This window comes from Myotis nattereri (genome assembly GCF_964212035.1).
Source record: "Myotis nattereri genome assembly, chromosome: 9".
In the NCBI taxonomy this organism is placed as follows: Eukaryota; Metazoa; Chordata; class Mammalia; order Chiroptera; family Vespertilionidae; genus Myotis; species Myotis nattereri.
In genome coordinates this window covers 19,370,607-19,385,565 of record NC_138084.1, presented here as the reverse complement: position 1 = coordinate 19,385,565, position 14,959 = coordinate 19,370,607, and the positions used below count along the sequence as shown (strand labels likewise).

General features: G+C 41.1%; 1 protein-coding gene across 3 annotated transcripts in view; it reads right to left on the bottom strand.

The window, feature by feature from the left end:
• Window positions 1-14,959, bottom strand: part of CTNND1 (catenin delta 1) — a 48,409-nt gene that overhangs the window by 2,339 nt on the left and 31,111 nt on the right. Inside the window, exons 5-16 of one of the 3 annotated variants that reach the window (XM_081099931.1) lie at window positions 11,768-12,231; window positions 10,487-10,670; window positions 9,517-9,634; window positions 8,910-9,063; window positions 7,917-7,985; window positions 6,672-6,799; window positions 6,423-6,573; window positions 4,514-4,706; window positions 4,063-4,177; window positions 3,439-3,526; window positions 1,790-1,852; window positions 825-928 (exon numbers count right to left, since the gene is read on the bottom strand). In XM_081099931.1, coding sequence (XP_080956057.1) covers window positions 825-928; window positions 1,790-1,852; window positions 3,439-3,526; window positions 4,063-4,177; window positions 4,514-4,706; window positions 6,423-6,573; window positions 6,672-6,799; window positions 7,917-7,985; window positions 8,910-9,063; window positions 9,517-9,634; window positions 10,487-10,670; window positions 11,768-12,231 — 1,831 coding nt within the window. Of the gene's footprint in view, window positions 1-565; window positions 929-1,544; window positions 1,853-3,438; window positions 3,527-4,062; window positions 4,178-4,513; window positions 4,707-6,422; window positions 6,574-6,671; window positions 6,800-7,916; window positions 7,986-8,909; window positions 9,064-9,516; window positions 9,635-10,486; window positions 10,671-11,767; window positions 12,232-14,959 lie in introns of those variants that run through there. The other 2 variants (XM_081099930.1, XM_081099932.1) reach the window with 2 other exon arrangements.

The window sequence follows — 14,959 nt, the reverse complement described above, 5'->3', positions numbered from 1 at the left end:
CAGATCAGCATGATTGGCAAACCGCTGGCACACAGAGCCTCCTTCCTCAGCGATGATCTTGGGGGTAGCTAGAGAACATACCATGGGGGGCAAAGACACTTGGTCCCCCTCCTCATCCAAAACCAACACATCCAATTCTTCCTCCAGAGATTCCTGTCCCTCGTCCTGCTGTGAACACATGCAATTTGTTAGTATGGAAATAAGGAAATAGGAACTGCGTGAGTATGTGCTAGATCTAGGGATAATGCCCAAATCTGTAAACTCAAGCAAAACAGGATTAATAGTAAGAGAAGGGCAAGATTTCAAGAAAACACAGGTAGGAACAGGAAGAAAGTAATGTATATGAATAGACCAGTTAGTGTTAGTCATGTCAGTAACACATTTATAGTCTTCCTGCCCCCATCTCAATCGAACATCACAGCATAAAGGCCCAAGAAATCCCAACAGGAGTCAAAACTTCCTACTTTTGCCGAGACCGGTTTGGCTCAGTGGATAGAGCGTCGGCCTGCAGACTGAAGGGTCCCGGGTTCGATTCCGGTCAAGGGCATGTACCTGGGTTGCGGGCACATCCCCAGTGGGAGATGTGCAGGAGGCAGCTGATCGATGTTTCTCTCTCATCGATGTTTCTAACTCTCTATCTCTCTCCCTTCCTCTCTGTAAAAAATCAATAAAATATATATTTAAAAAAAAACTTCCTACTTTTCCCAAAAGCCCCTACCAGAAGAGGATGCAGTCTTTCACTAGGTATTTTTCTCTATTTCACAAACATGCAGGCTTCGAAACAGAATCCGCTGCAGAAGGACAACAGTACATAGAAAATTTACCATCAGGGGTGTTCCCTTCAATGGCTCCATTTCGCCTAGATCCCCGGATCGATCCAGTGTTCTATTGTGGTCCCCTCTCTCATTCATTGTGGAATAGTTGTTATCTAAAGAAAGAAGCACACAGAAACATGATATCCCTCTCTAGTGTATACTATATATTAAGCAGATTAAGTGTGAATTAGATGCCTCTGTTAGGAACTGAACTTTGCCAAATGCTCCAGAAAGGCATTAAGGTCTGGTGGCCCCTGACCTAAAGAGAACTTGAATCTAATTGGGAAGACAATATATATGAAACACAGGGTAGGTAAAAGTAGGTTTAGTTGTTGGTATGGAAAATAATGCAATAATAAATAAATAATAATACAAGAATAAACTCTGTGTTTCATGTACTCATAACTGTAAACCTACTTTTACCCCATCCTGTGGGTTAATAAAGCTAAACAGGCAGATAGGTCTGTCTATAAGGAACGAGAACGAGGTGTGCTGCCACAGTTAGTAAGGGCCTAACAAAGCAGACAGGACTTCAGTTAAGTTTTGGAGGAAGAGAGAATTTAGAAAGGCAAGTGGGAAAAATGGGAAGGACATTCCAGTAAGAGGTATTACATGAGCAAAATCAAGGAAGTATAGAGTGAAGAAATAGAAGAGCAAGTTAGACCAGGTGGGCTGAAACAGAGCACATGGAGAGATGGAGCCAGCATCAGACTATGAAAGGCCATGAGTAACAGTTTAGGTTCTGCAGGAATGGGGGATGCATACAATGATTTTTTTTTTTTTTTAACTTTGAGCAAGTGGGAATGTGGAAGTGGATGAATCAAGTTTCATTAAATTTCCAAATGGCAATGTCCAGCCAATGCTCTTCCAGAATGGTAATGGTGAGGGTGCTAGAAAACACTGCGGAGTCAGACAGTTCTCCTCATCACAACAAAGTATTACTCCATATCCATAGGCAGGAATTAATCACCTACCTAATGATCTTGAGTTTGACCCCATATTGCTCATCTGAATTTCTTCCCGATCAGGTTTCTTATCTGTATGAAGACAGAAAGTTATCCAACTAAAAAACCAAACTTTTCAAAATCGAAACTCATCATAAAAATTGCTCTCTGGTTGTCTTTCATCCCTCTTATCAAATTTTTACTGAGTACTCACTATGTGCCAGGCACTAAACAAAGCCCTCGTGGGACTTAAAGCAATCCCTTCCCAACAGACTCCTAATATAAAGACCCCTTCACTCTAAACCAGCAATTTTTAAATTACTTGGTCTCAAGACCCCTTTACAGTCTTTAAAAATTATGAGGATCCATGCCCAGCTGGTGTGGCTCAGTATTTGAGCGTCGACCTATGGACCAGGAGGTCATGGTTCCATTACCAGTCAGGTCACATGCCCAGGTTGCAGGCTCAGTCTCCTCTGGGGGGCGTGCAAGAGGCAGCCAATCAATGATGTCTCTCTCTCATTGATGTTTCTTTCTATATATAGTTCTCCCTTCCTCTCTCTCTAAAAATAATCAATAAAAAAAAATAAAAATAAAGAATATAAGGATTTAAAAAAATAAATAAAAATAAAATAAGAATATAAGGGTTACAGCCCTAAGCGGTTTGGCTCAGTGGATAGAGCGTCAGCCTGCGGACTCAAGGGTCCCAGGTTCGATTCCGGTCAAGGGCACGTGCCTTGGTTGCGGGCACATCCCCAGTAGAGGGTGTGCAGGAGGCAGCTGATCGATGTTTCTCTCTCATAGATGTTTCTAACTCTTTCCCTCTCCCTTCCTGTGAAAAATCAATAAAATATATTAATATATATATATATATATATATATATATATATATAGGTTACAACATACACTTAAGTGAAAAATTTGCTCATAGGACAAAAGGGTTTAAAAAATATAACCCAAAATAGCAGTCAGTAACCCTAGGCAATAGAAATAAATGATTTTGTTGTTGTTTTTCTGGTTGCCTGTTATTTTCTAATTTTACAACAGTAAACATGTATTACTTGATATTATATGGAAATATTAAGGAAAAAATAATCATTTTTAATATATACATATATCAAACAATGTTGTACACCTTACATTTATACAATGTTGTATGTCAATTACAACTCAGAGAAACAGACTAGGGTTCATTTTCCAGTCATTTTAATTTTAAGTCCACTTGCAAAGACAGGGGTCACACCTGGACTAACTGCCTGTTTTGTTTTATTTTCTAATGATCAAACCTACCAGCTTATGCATTATAATACTTCTGAAATGAAGTATTATTACTCTCTACCAAAGACTAGCTCACTCAAAAAGAAATATATACCCTATTTCTTAGATAATAAGCCCACTAAAGAATAGCAGAGGCCCTAGCCGGTTTGGCTCAGTGGATACAGCATCAGCCTGTGGATTGAAGGGTCCCAGGTTCAATTCTGGCCAAGGACACATACCCAGGTTGCGGGCTTGATCCCCAGTTGGGGGCATGCAGGAGGCAGCCAATCAATAATTCTCTCTCATCATTGATGTTTCTCTCTCTTTATCCCTCTACCTTTCTCTCTGAAATCAATGAAAATACTTTAAAAAAAAAAATGGCAGAGGAGGAATAAAAGCTGAGGGTATGCCTCTGGATACTGCACCTGATTTCTGATTCCGGTCAATAAGAGGAAGAGTGCTATCATCATATGAATGACTGCTCTGGCTTCGAGATGCATTGTTTAGATTCACCTGGAGGCAAACATAAAATGCAATAATGTCAGAGTACTGAATTTACCCACATCTTATTCCCTAATGGGCACAGATCTTTAGGTTCCTGTTCCCAAATACAACTCCTACAAGAAGTAAATAAGGGTTATGTAAATACCTACATAGTGAAACAAAATAGGATATTATGGCTTCTATCTGTGTTCCTGAACAGAAGATTACAAAGATACCAAACACTCATACTATCAGAAGACAGACTGAGAAAATGGTAAACTCCATCAAAGGGCTGCTGCAGATTTGGGGAAAGTAAAAAAGGCTCCGTCCTTCATTGCCACTAGTATATACAGTGCTCTGTGACACAGAGAAAAACCAGAGCTATTTTGGCAGCAAATGAACTGTTGGCACCATTCACATAGGGGGAGGAGCAAACCAAATGATTTCTTTACCACCAGTGTCTAGGGTCAAAAGTACACTTAATGTGAAAGAAAAGAAACCAAACAGAACATTACCTGACATCGAGAAAAAAAGGTAAATGTCTCAGACCCTAAGAATTACCCTACCTGAAAATCTGATTTCTTCCATCCTTCTTTTTCCAGTGGCTTCCGCAGTTCCTTATATCCCCAGATTGTCTGTAATACAAGTGCTGCTGCTCGAACTTCCTTTTCTGAGCGGTTCCTTTTGAGGAAAATAACACCACATGGAATTTGGATGTAAGACCAAGGAAGAAGCTAAGACCCTGTTCTCACTAACATAATGTAACCTATGAACATAAATGCCAAAATGGGTAAGATCAAGTCCTGTATTCTGTCCCAAAGAGAGACATACAAAGATATTTAATGGAAAAGTCTGTTATTAATTTATGAATCAAGATGGAGAACAGGGTAATTAATACTTCACATTTTACAGTAATTAATGGAAAATAACCGTAGAAACAAAAAAAGAAACACTCCTTCCTAACAACTCTCCTCTAACTTAAACTCTTCCAGTTGTAATTTTAGGTGTTGAGCTCACCCTGATTTGTTGATCAAGACCAGCTTCTCAATACCCTGTGTCTCTCGAAGCTTTTTGGCAGCCTCCAAGTTCTCAGCAATAACCTCGTTGATGGTGTTCAAAATAGAGACCACAGTATCCTCAGAGAAATTCTGGGAAGAGCTCTGCTGCCCACCCGGCAGGTTCTTTACCAAGTTGGGAAGAGCATGTTTACCTGTAGCAGTGAGACAAAGGAAAGTGTGTTTGAAGAATGAGCTGAGTCAGGTATGAGGAGCCTAACACTGCTCTTACTTGCAATGATCATATAAAGTATAGGTACTATCCCTATGAATCCATGTCATTCTCCTATAGGATTACCATATCAAAGAGCAAAGGACCTGGAATAGCCATGAATTTATTTCCCTTACTATTTATTTATTTACTCTTTCCTTTTTCAGTCACATTGAAATAATGTGAATACTTATATCAAAAATGCTACACAGGCCTAACCAGTTTGGCTCAGTGGATAGAGCGTCGGCCTGCAGAATGAAGGGTCCCAGGTTCAATTCCAGTCAAGGGCATGTACCTTGGTTGCAGGCACATCCCCAGTAGGGGGTGTGCAGGAGGCAGCTGATCGATGTTTATCATCGATGCTTCTAACTCTCTATCCCTCTCCCTTCCTCTCTGTAAAAATAAATCAATAATATATATATATTAAAGCTACATAGTCCTTTCAGATATTCTAATGAAAAGTATATTTAATATTATAATAGTTCAATAGAATAGAATCATTATGAATTTAAAAAATATATATATCTGGACTCTGCCATTTATGAGGTATTTTAACTCTGAACATATTATTTAATTTACCTGACCTGGAGTTTCCTTATTCTATTAAAAAAAAAAAAAGAACCTTTTTAAAGTGCTGACAAATGAGAACATACAGAAGTGCTTAACAAGGCCTACTAACAAAGTAAGTGCTTAAAAATAATAGCTGTGGCCCTGGGTGGATGGTTCAGTTGGTTGGAGCATCATCCCGTACACCAAAAGGCTGCAGGTTAGATCCCAGACTGAGCCACGTAGAGGAGGCAACCAATGGATGTTTTTCATGTCGATGTTTCTCTCTCTCTCCCTTCCTCTCTCTAAAATCAATAAACATATCCTGGGATGAGGACTTAAAAATAAATAATAGCTATTATTGTTCTAGTTTTAAAAAGTAATCACTTCTTGTCTTTCTAAGAACCATTCAACTACAGTTGACCCTGAACAACACGGGGTTTGAACTCTGCAGATCCACTTACATGCAGATTTTTTAAAAATAAATATTGTAAATGTATTTTCTCTTCCTTATGATTTCCTTAATAATGTTCTTTTCTCCGGCTTACTTTATTGTGAGAATATAGTATATAATACATATAACATACAAAACATGTGTTAATCGCCCTGACCGGTTTGGCCCAGTGGATAGAGCGTTGGCCTGCGGACTCAAGGGTCCCAGGTTCGATTCCAGTCAAGGGCATGTGCCTTGATTGCGGGCACATCCCCAGTGGGAGGTGTGCAGGAGGCAACTAATCGATGTTTCTCTCTCATCGATGTTTCTGACTCTCTATCCCTCTCCCTTCCTCTCTGTAAAAAACTAATAAAATATATTAAAAAAAAAAAAAATGTGTTAATCAACTGTTTATGTTATTGCTAAGGCATCCAGTCAAAAATAAGTTATTAGTAGTTAAGTTTTTGGGGAGTCAAAAGATATATGTGGTTTTGACTGTGTGGGGCTGAGCACCTCGCGCTGTTCAAGGCAATTGCATAACCCTCTGCTACCCTTGCATTCACAAACTATGGAGGGCTAGGATCCTTTCTCTAATCATTTCAATAAATAAATTACTTAGCACCTGATGGATTAAAGCACTGTATTACATGCTGAGGGAATGGTTAACATCCTACACCTTACCAATTAATTCTTTGTTGCGAGCATCCACGGCCAGATTTCTCAGAGCTCCAGATGCGGCTTTCACTACCCGCTCGTGTTCATTGGTCAGGAGGTCAGCGATGGCAGAAAGAGCCTTCTCTTGACGCAGAGCAGAGCGGATGTATCGACCATACTACAAGTAGCACATGGAGATGGAACAGATTACAAAAGGATGCAAACTAGTTAGCTAAGTGCTCCCACCTCCAAATCCATTTTCTAAAAGGTACTCACCGTCCAGCGCCCAGCACACAAGTTCTGGATAGCCCCAGCTGAGGCTTCTAGGATTGCAGGAGTCTTGCTCTCCTTGAGGAGTGAGATGTATATCCGAACCACCTCTGGCTGAAATAGAAGCTCATAGCCTACACAGGAAAGGACAAGAAAGTGGTAATTAGTACCTACAAACCAGGCTATGGCTGGTTGAAGTCCAGCCTTTATTCTGTACTGATGGGTTTATGCTCCTATACCAGTGGTCGGCAACTGCGGCTCGCAAGCCACATGTAGCTCTTTGGCCCCTTGAGTGTGGCTCTTCCACAAAATACCACGTGCGGGCGCACATGTACAGTGCGATTAAAACTTCGTGGCCCATGTGCAGAAGTCGGTATTTTGTGGAAGAGCCACACTCAAGGGGCCAAAGAGCCGCATGTGGCTCGCGAGCCACAGTTTGCCGACCACTGTCCTATACCATTAGACTCCCTCACTCACCTACCCACCCAACAGCAAACTCAGGGGCTTGATTCCACGTCTCCTTAAGAATAATCAGTCCATGGTAAGAGCAGAACAGATATCAACTCATCATTTGCAACGTGTCTCTCCTCCTTCCTTGCCTCTTCTCTTCCAGTTTAGTTTGGCCTTGCCTGGCAGCCAGGCATGGGTAATTAGGGGATTCATTTGCTCATTGATAGCACTCAGGGTTAAAAATTCCTCGTCTCAAACGAATTATTTCTAACTTGACCAAGTCATTCTTCCTACCTTTACTGTGACTAAGTAAAAGGGCCTATCTTTGATTTAATGACATCTAAAAATTTTATATCCATGGAGAGATGGGAATTTTGGATTCACTGGATGGATGAATATAAAGATCCAAACTATGATAAAGAAGCTTCTTCTTTTTTTTGTTTTATTGATTAAGTTATTACATATGTGTCCTTATCCCTGCATTACCTCCCATCCCCGAGGCTTCTTATAATAAGTACATGTTTAAGTCCCAAGAACTACTGTGGCTACTAAAGGTACCCAAATTTCTAATCATCCAAATCTTATCTTCCCTCAATAATGTGAATAGTTGCCATAACAAGCAGTGCTTTCCAAGTTACTGCTATACTATAGTTTCCCAATACTTTCATCATCACTTCAAATCCATAAATCAGAAAAGACAGAATAGTAAACATATTGTATAGCTAGTGTTCGACTACCGAATAGTTATCTGTGGACTATGTTTAGGAGACTCTTGGAAATTGAAAAGAAAAAATAACTTACCTCGAGCGGGACTCGTTCTTTTAGGGAAATCCACTGTGTCATTTGCTGGATCTTCTGTGGGTTTTTTCCCTTTGGAAATTAAAAAAGGTGGGGAGGGATAAAAAGTTTAAGAAAGGAAAGAGTCCACCTGGTGCATTTTTTTATTCTTTAGTCAAAATCTTTGAATCAGAGATGCATCGAGTGGAGGTGGGTGGGGGGAAATATCCAGGCCCCCAGCTTGTCCTAGCAGGGGGCTGTGCAGAAACAAGGACAGGAAACAAGCAGCAGAACGGTAAGATAAGGATAACCACAATTGTTGCTATTGTCCTGAGTTCTAGTAACTGGGACTGCTGCCCAGAAATAGCATGCCAGGGCCATTAGCTCAGATGAGCCAAACTTGTTTCAGTGATCTTCCTCAACTGAATTTTCCTACATGCATCCACAGGGAAGAGTTAGGCAAGGAAATACTAGGGAAGCTAAAACCAAAACATGCACATTAGAAGTAGATAAGCACCTTAAAAGATTCCACTCACCTCTGGAGAACCACTCATCTTCCAGTGCATCACCCAAGGTGGAAAGCAGAGGGGAGAAATGAAGGAGGAAAAATGCAGGAGAGAGATGTCAACAGAATCATGAGCAAATAAGCAGGAAAGCAGAGGAAAAGAAAAACGGGGAAACACAAAGGAGGAATGGAGAGAAGGCCCCAGATTAGCTGAGTTCTCCTCCTTCACTGCCCCAATCACTGATACCACCACTACCACCAACACCAACACCAACAACAACACCACCAACACCACCATCACCACCACCACTACCACCACCACCACCACCACCACCACGACCACCTTCTTGAATAAAGCACACAACACAGGGGAAGCAGCAGCATAGCACAAGGACATACTTGACTGGATAAATCCTATATTACTCAGCAAGCATTTTGCAACTAAAGTTAAAAGCGTTCCTTCCTTTCCCAGTCCTACATCATAGAGTAAGAAGGAAGGAGCTAAGACTCACCTTTGCCCTTCTTGGCCCCAAAGCAACTGGCAGCATGTGGCCCAGTATTGTTGGCAACACTGGGAGGTGCCTCTTGGTAACGTTCTGCCTGTGGAATCTCCCGATGAACTTGATAGGACAAATTCCGAAGAAGGCAAACGCAGTTCTCCACAAGCTTGGGAACATAAGAGAAAAGGCTCAATGAGAAAAGAGAATGCCTATAGTGACTTCCCATAATTCAGATATTACAATACTGATCCAAAAAGCATAGTCCAATCCATCATCTCTAACAGCCTCTAAGTACCCTAAGCTTCTCAAAATCCTTGTAGCCCCAGGCTAATGGAATGACACATTTGGTGAATGGCACAAAACTTAGGGTCTTTTTCCTTAAGCTTTTTACTTTTTCCTACTTAGTAAAATGTACAACCCTGGAAGTATGGCCAAAGAGCTTTAAGGTATAGAGATGAAGAAAATTCTAAAAAATACTTTTCTCCTAAAGTGAATACCCATTTTAGGGAGTAGGGGCTGGTTTACGTATCTAATATTATTCGAAAGCCTGGAATAACAGGTATGCATTTCAGGTACCTCATGGTTGTTTTAAGTGGAATTCACTCAGCCATTAACTTACCTTGCTGTCTGAATCCTTCTGCCCAATCTCAGCCTGAACAATGAAAATGAGGGCATCCACTAAACCATCACATTCCCGAAGTTTCCGGCGAGCTTCACTCCTCTCTGAGCTGACATTCCTAGGGGGAAATGGAGAGGCAGCAAGATGACTCAAATCCAGAAATCCTCCCCTTAAGATCCTTCAACATCTACAAGTCTCCTCACTACCTTTCTTATAACAAATAGTGACTACCCATAATAAAGCAAGGCACTGCAACTGAAATTAAGTAAGATACTCTGCTTTCAGGACATTTAGAAGCAGGCCAGGTGCAGGGGGCAGGGAGGGTGTCAATAAAGTATACCAACCACAATAATTTAAGATGGAATAGATGCTTCTTGTACAGAAGTACAAACGAAGAATGGGGCAGAGCACACAGGAGTATATCCCAGAAAGAAAGAAGATATTGTATCAATTATAGAATGTAAGAAGAAATCAGGAAAACCTTCAAAAAATAAAGGCACTTGAGTTTAGCCTCAAATGATAAATAAGGAGAGAAGGGCACTACAAACAGAAAAAAACAGATCTTCCTCACCCCACCCCCCACCCTTCTAGGACTCTGTATTCTTTTTGTTGCATTGATCACAGCCTGACCTGAAATACAGATCATTGAAAGCATGGGCACAAACACAGGACTAGACAAGTGCCTAACATGTGGTAAGTACTGAACAAATGTTTCCAACTTAAATGAACAAAGTCAAAGAGGCACAGAAGCGAGGAGGATATGTGGAAACAGCAAGTAACCAACATCATGGGTGTATGCGGTACACAAGGAAGTAGCAACAAAGGTAGAAAGACAGGTTGGAGTCATAGCCTGCAATATAGACAGAATGGAGGCTGAATGACAGGCTAAAGAATCTGAACTTTCTTTTTAAAGAAATTTAAATTAGTCCTCAAAAATTCAATCTTCATACTCTCCAAGCCCTTGTGTTACCTAAGGCAGCCAGCTGTGTTGGTAAGCACTGACTCCCACTCAATATGGCGTGGCTTACAATCTTCGTTAGGTTCCCGCTCCCAGCCAGAATGCGGAATGATCACTTCGTCTGTCAAGGCATGCAGGGCATGGTCCACAATCTCCATTTTGATTGAGTCATGGGATGAGAGATTCCACAGGGTTCCTGGCAGAGACAACTCGTCAGACAGCTCTTCAGCACCCAAAATATGCTTGAAGCATGCCAAAGAGAATCCCCTATTCCATCATTTCGCAGTCTTCCCCAGTGACTAAATACCTTGTAATGAATGAGATTCAAGCTTCTGTTTGTGACCCACAGTAAGAAATGTATTTTACATTATGGCTCAATACAAACACACATATCATAAAACAGTTTAATAAAACAATTCTTACTATAAGCAATGCTTTCTAAGGTAACTACACCAGAGTTTCTCAAACGCTGGATTTGGGGGCCAGATAATTCTTTGTTTGTGTGGAGCTGCCTGTCCATTGTTAGATACTCAGCAGTATCTCTGGTCATTACTCGTTAGCACTCTCAACCCCCATCCCACTACCAGTTATGACAATCAAAACTGTCTTCAGACATTGCAAATGTCCTCTGAGGTGCAAGATTGCCCCCAATTGAAAACCAATCATTATTGCAATTTCCTTCCTTCCTTTCTCTTGGAATGCTGCCTGTGATCTACAAATTGTGTTCAATAGACACTAACAAATCACAACCCACAATCTGAAAAATCACTCTTCTAAAGAAAGGACCACAAGCTCAAATGTCTACATATGCCAGAAAGGTGAGTCAGGATAAGCAGATATTTAAAAGAAATTGTTAAGAACATGAACAAATGGCAATGATACTCAGCTTCAATGTTTATGCAACAACTCATGGCAGTTGGTCAGAACAACAGAATGTGTTGGGAATTATTGCAAACTAGAGAGCACAGACCTTAATCAGCACAGACCAACTACTGTCAGGTAGCAAAACAGATCCAATGATACCAGTTCTTGCATATTGTTAACAGAGCCAAGAATCTGGGAATTTTAAGTAAAATCTTCTGAATTTTAAACATTAGCAACAAATTCTTTAAAATTTTTAAAACCCTGCATGACCCAAACAAACCTGTGAGATGAATTTGACCCTAAGGCCACCAGTTAACAACCTTTAATCAAAAGTAAAAAAGACTGGAAATCCTTCTAGCACTCGACATCTCCAGTGGTAACAGTGACCCTAACCTAGCAGTTTCCCTTAGACTTAGACCTACAGCTTACCAGTAATGACTTCAGTGAGGTCCACATCACGAGCCTTACGGAGCAACCGCACAAGGGCAGGAACACCATCACAGTTTTTTATGGCGATCTTGTTATCCTGGTCCCGCCCAAAAGAGATATTCTTGAGAGCCCCACAGGCTCCAAGGTGCACTTCCTTTTTCGGGTGGTCTAACAATCCCACCAGTACTGGGATGCCCTTGAGCTTCCGGACGTCAGTCTTCACTTTGTCGTTGCGATAGCACAAGTGTTGCAGGTACGCAGCTGCATTGGACTTGACAGCATCCAAGCGGAATCCTAGCATGGCTATCACCTCCGGCAGCTCTGGCTGTCTCCAATTAGGGGGTGGAGGTCCTCCCTTGCGCAGGCTATCCAAGCTTGCTAAACTTCCTCGTTCATGCTGGGCCAAAGGAGCCCAATAGTACTGGTCTGAGGGCACCTCCTCACCAATCATGTCTTCATAGCTCCTGCAGTGTTGAAAGAACCAAGAGGAAAAAAAGGGATATATCAAGCTGTTTTCCCGAGTGTCCCCATTACCTCCTCTTCTTTTATGGTAGGAGTAACCCCAATTCTAGTACACTAGATCTTATCTCTACTTTGCATAAATGATATACCGATCAATTTTTCTTAATGAGATAAAATAATAATTTTAAAGGCATCTCCAACTAAATTAAAACTATCTTTTTTCTTCCTATGAAATTAATAAGCATTCAGAGACGTTAATCACAAAACAAGATCCAAACCCTGCTTAGCAGTGAATGTTACCCGACAGCTTCACTTCTCTGGATAGACTAAAATGAAGCTTCAGACAGCAGTTAACCAAAGCAACTGACTAAATGCCACAGTGAAGTCAGCAAACAATGCCTGAGAACACTTATTATAAGCCTGTAACTAAATAGGAAATGAGGCATTTACACACAGGAAATAGCTAGGGGGACCTGATTTGATTCCCATTCAGGGCAAATGTCCAACAGGTCACTGATTTGATTCCCATTCAGGGTGCAAGTCCAGGTTGCAGGTTCAATCCCCAGTAGGGGAAGTGCAGGAGGCAGCTGATCAATGCTTCTCTCTCATCTGTTTCTATTTCCCTTCCCCTCTCTCTAAAATCAATAAAAACATTTTTTTAAAAAAGTACAGGACTTCCTACATCATATGAGGATCTGGTTATATATGAGGTATAAATCTGAACATTAATTTTCACAGTTCATCCCAAGGTCACCTCTGCTATTCAACAAATGTGTTGGGCTGATTTCCAGCCCCCAAATTCTAAGACAATACCTCCAATTCTGTCAAAATAGAGACTACTGATCACTATCTCATTTTAGATATCCAGCCACTAAGAAAAAGAACACAGACAAAGCAACTGAAGGTAGAGATTATCCCTATTTCAGTACTAACAACAACCACTAGAGGGTGAGTCTGCCACACTATCATTTATTCATAACCACCAGGAAGAAATAGACCCATTATCTGTTGAGCTCATCTCACACTGTGGCTCCCACAGGAGAGAGGAGAATCTATTGTGTGGAACTCTCCAAATAAGCACACTGTTTGTTCCACAAAACCACTCCCACTGTCACCAAACCCTCAAGGTTAGCCTAAGCAGAGGGCCTTATAGCTGTCAACATCAACCACTCAACAGTAATTTAGATGAACAAAGCATTTAATGTCACTGAAACAAAATGAACAGGTTATATAGCTAAATTTTTAAAGTAGGCTACTAAACAGTATATTAGTAAGATTCCATTTTAGTAGGGGGAAAATAAAGTCAGAGTCTGTTTACATGTTATAGGAAAAAGAACTCAAAGGGAAAATGCACCAAAGTGTTAACAGTAAGTCTTTATTAGTGTATGGTGTGCTTTTCTGGGTTTTTTCTCATTTTGGAGTGAGCATGTTTAACTTTTATTATTATTTTAATATAAGTAATTACAATAACCATGATTTTGGTCACTCAAGAAATAGGTCCTTCTTTACAAGCAGTGGATCATGACATCCTTTCCTTTGTTTTACCAATAACAAGGCTGTGTCCAGAGAGATTAAATGATTTGCTCGAGGCTACAGAGCCAGTGGCAAAGGCACAACTAGAACTAAAATCTTCTGGTTCACTGCTTTTTCCACTAATCATTATGCCTTACTGTTTTTGTTTGACCTTGTATTACTCTCCTAGGCCCAGAACAGGAAGCTACAAATGTTCTTTCTAGTCAAGCAGGTTTCCAAGTCCAGTGCCACCCTGGAACAAACCCAAGAACCAGGCCCAAAACCCTCTCTGTGTCAACTGTCACAACAAGGGACAGCAGAGAATGACCTGGTCACCCACACCCACCTAAGCCCAATCACTCTACTAATGAGGAAGTCAGAAAAAGCAGACTTGTCAGTAATCAGAAGGAGCCAACACCCTGGGCAGACTCCTTAGATGATAGCTGTTATCAACCATTGCTCCATCTGAGGTCTGCTGCCCCACCCCCTACCCCCAACCCACCCCCACACCCAAGAATAAAAGGTGAGTCACATGGGAGTTGGATTAGATGTCCAAGTTACCTGAAAGGGGAGTGACTCAGGTTTAGATAATGGGGCCTATACCCCTGGGCCCAACCCAGTTCACTGTTAACCAAAGCTACCTAATATGAGGAAAGTGAGCATCAAGGCATTTTTTTAGAAGGTCATGACCTCATACAGAAATTCAGCAACAGCTGCTAGGCTATACTTACCATCAAGACATCCACAAATCTTCTCCCCTACTTCTTATTTCCCTTTAACTGGAAAACACTGTCTCTGATTTATTCTAAAGCAGGACTGGCAGCCCATGGGCCAAACCTGTTCTTGTACAGCCCAGAACTACAAATGATGTTTATATTTAAAAGACTGTAAAAAGAACACCACCTCGCTCAGCCAGCATGGCTCAGTGGTTGAGCATCGACCTATGAACCAGATGGTCACGGTTCGATTCCCAGTCAGGGCACATGCCTGGGTTGTGGGCTCGATCCCCAGTGTTGGGCGTGCAGGAAGTAGCCAATCAATGATTCTCTCTCTTCCTCCCTCTCTGAAATGAATAAAAATATATATTTTTTTAAAAAGAACACTACCACAATAAAAATATAAAACAAAAATTACATATGGCCTGCAAAGGTTCTTCACAGAAAAGGTTTGCCAGCCCCCTCAAACATTATCTCAAGGCAAGCCATCTATCTACCAGTC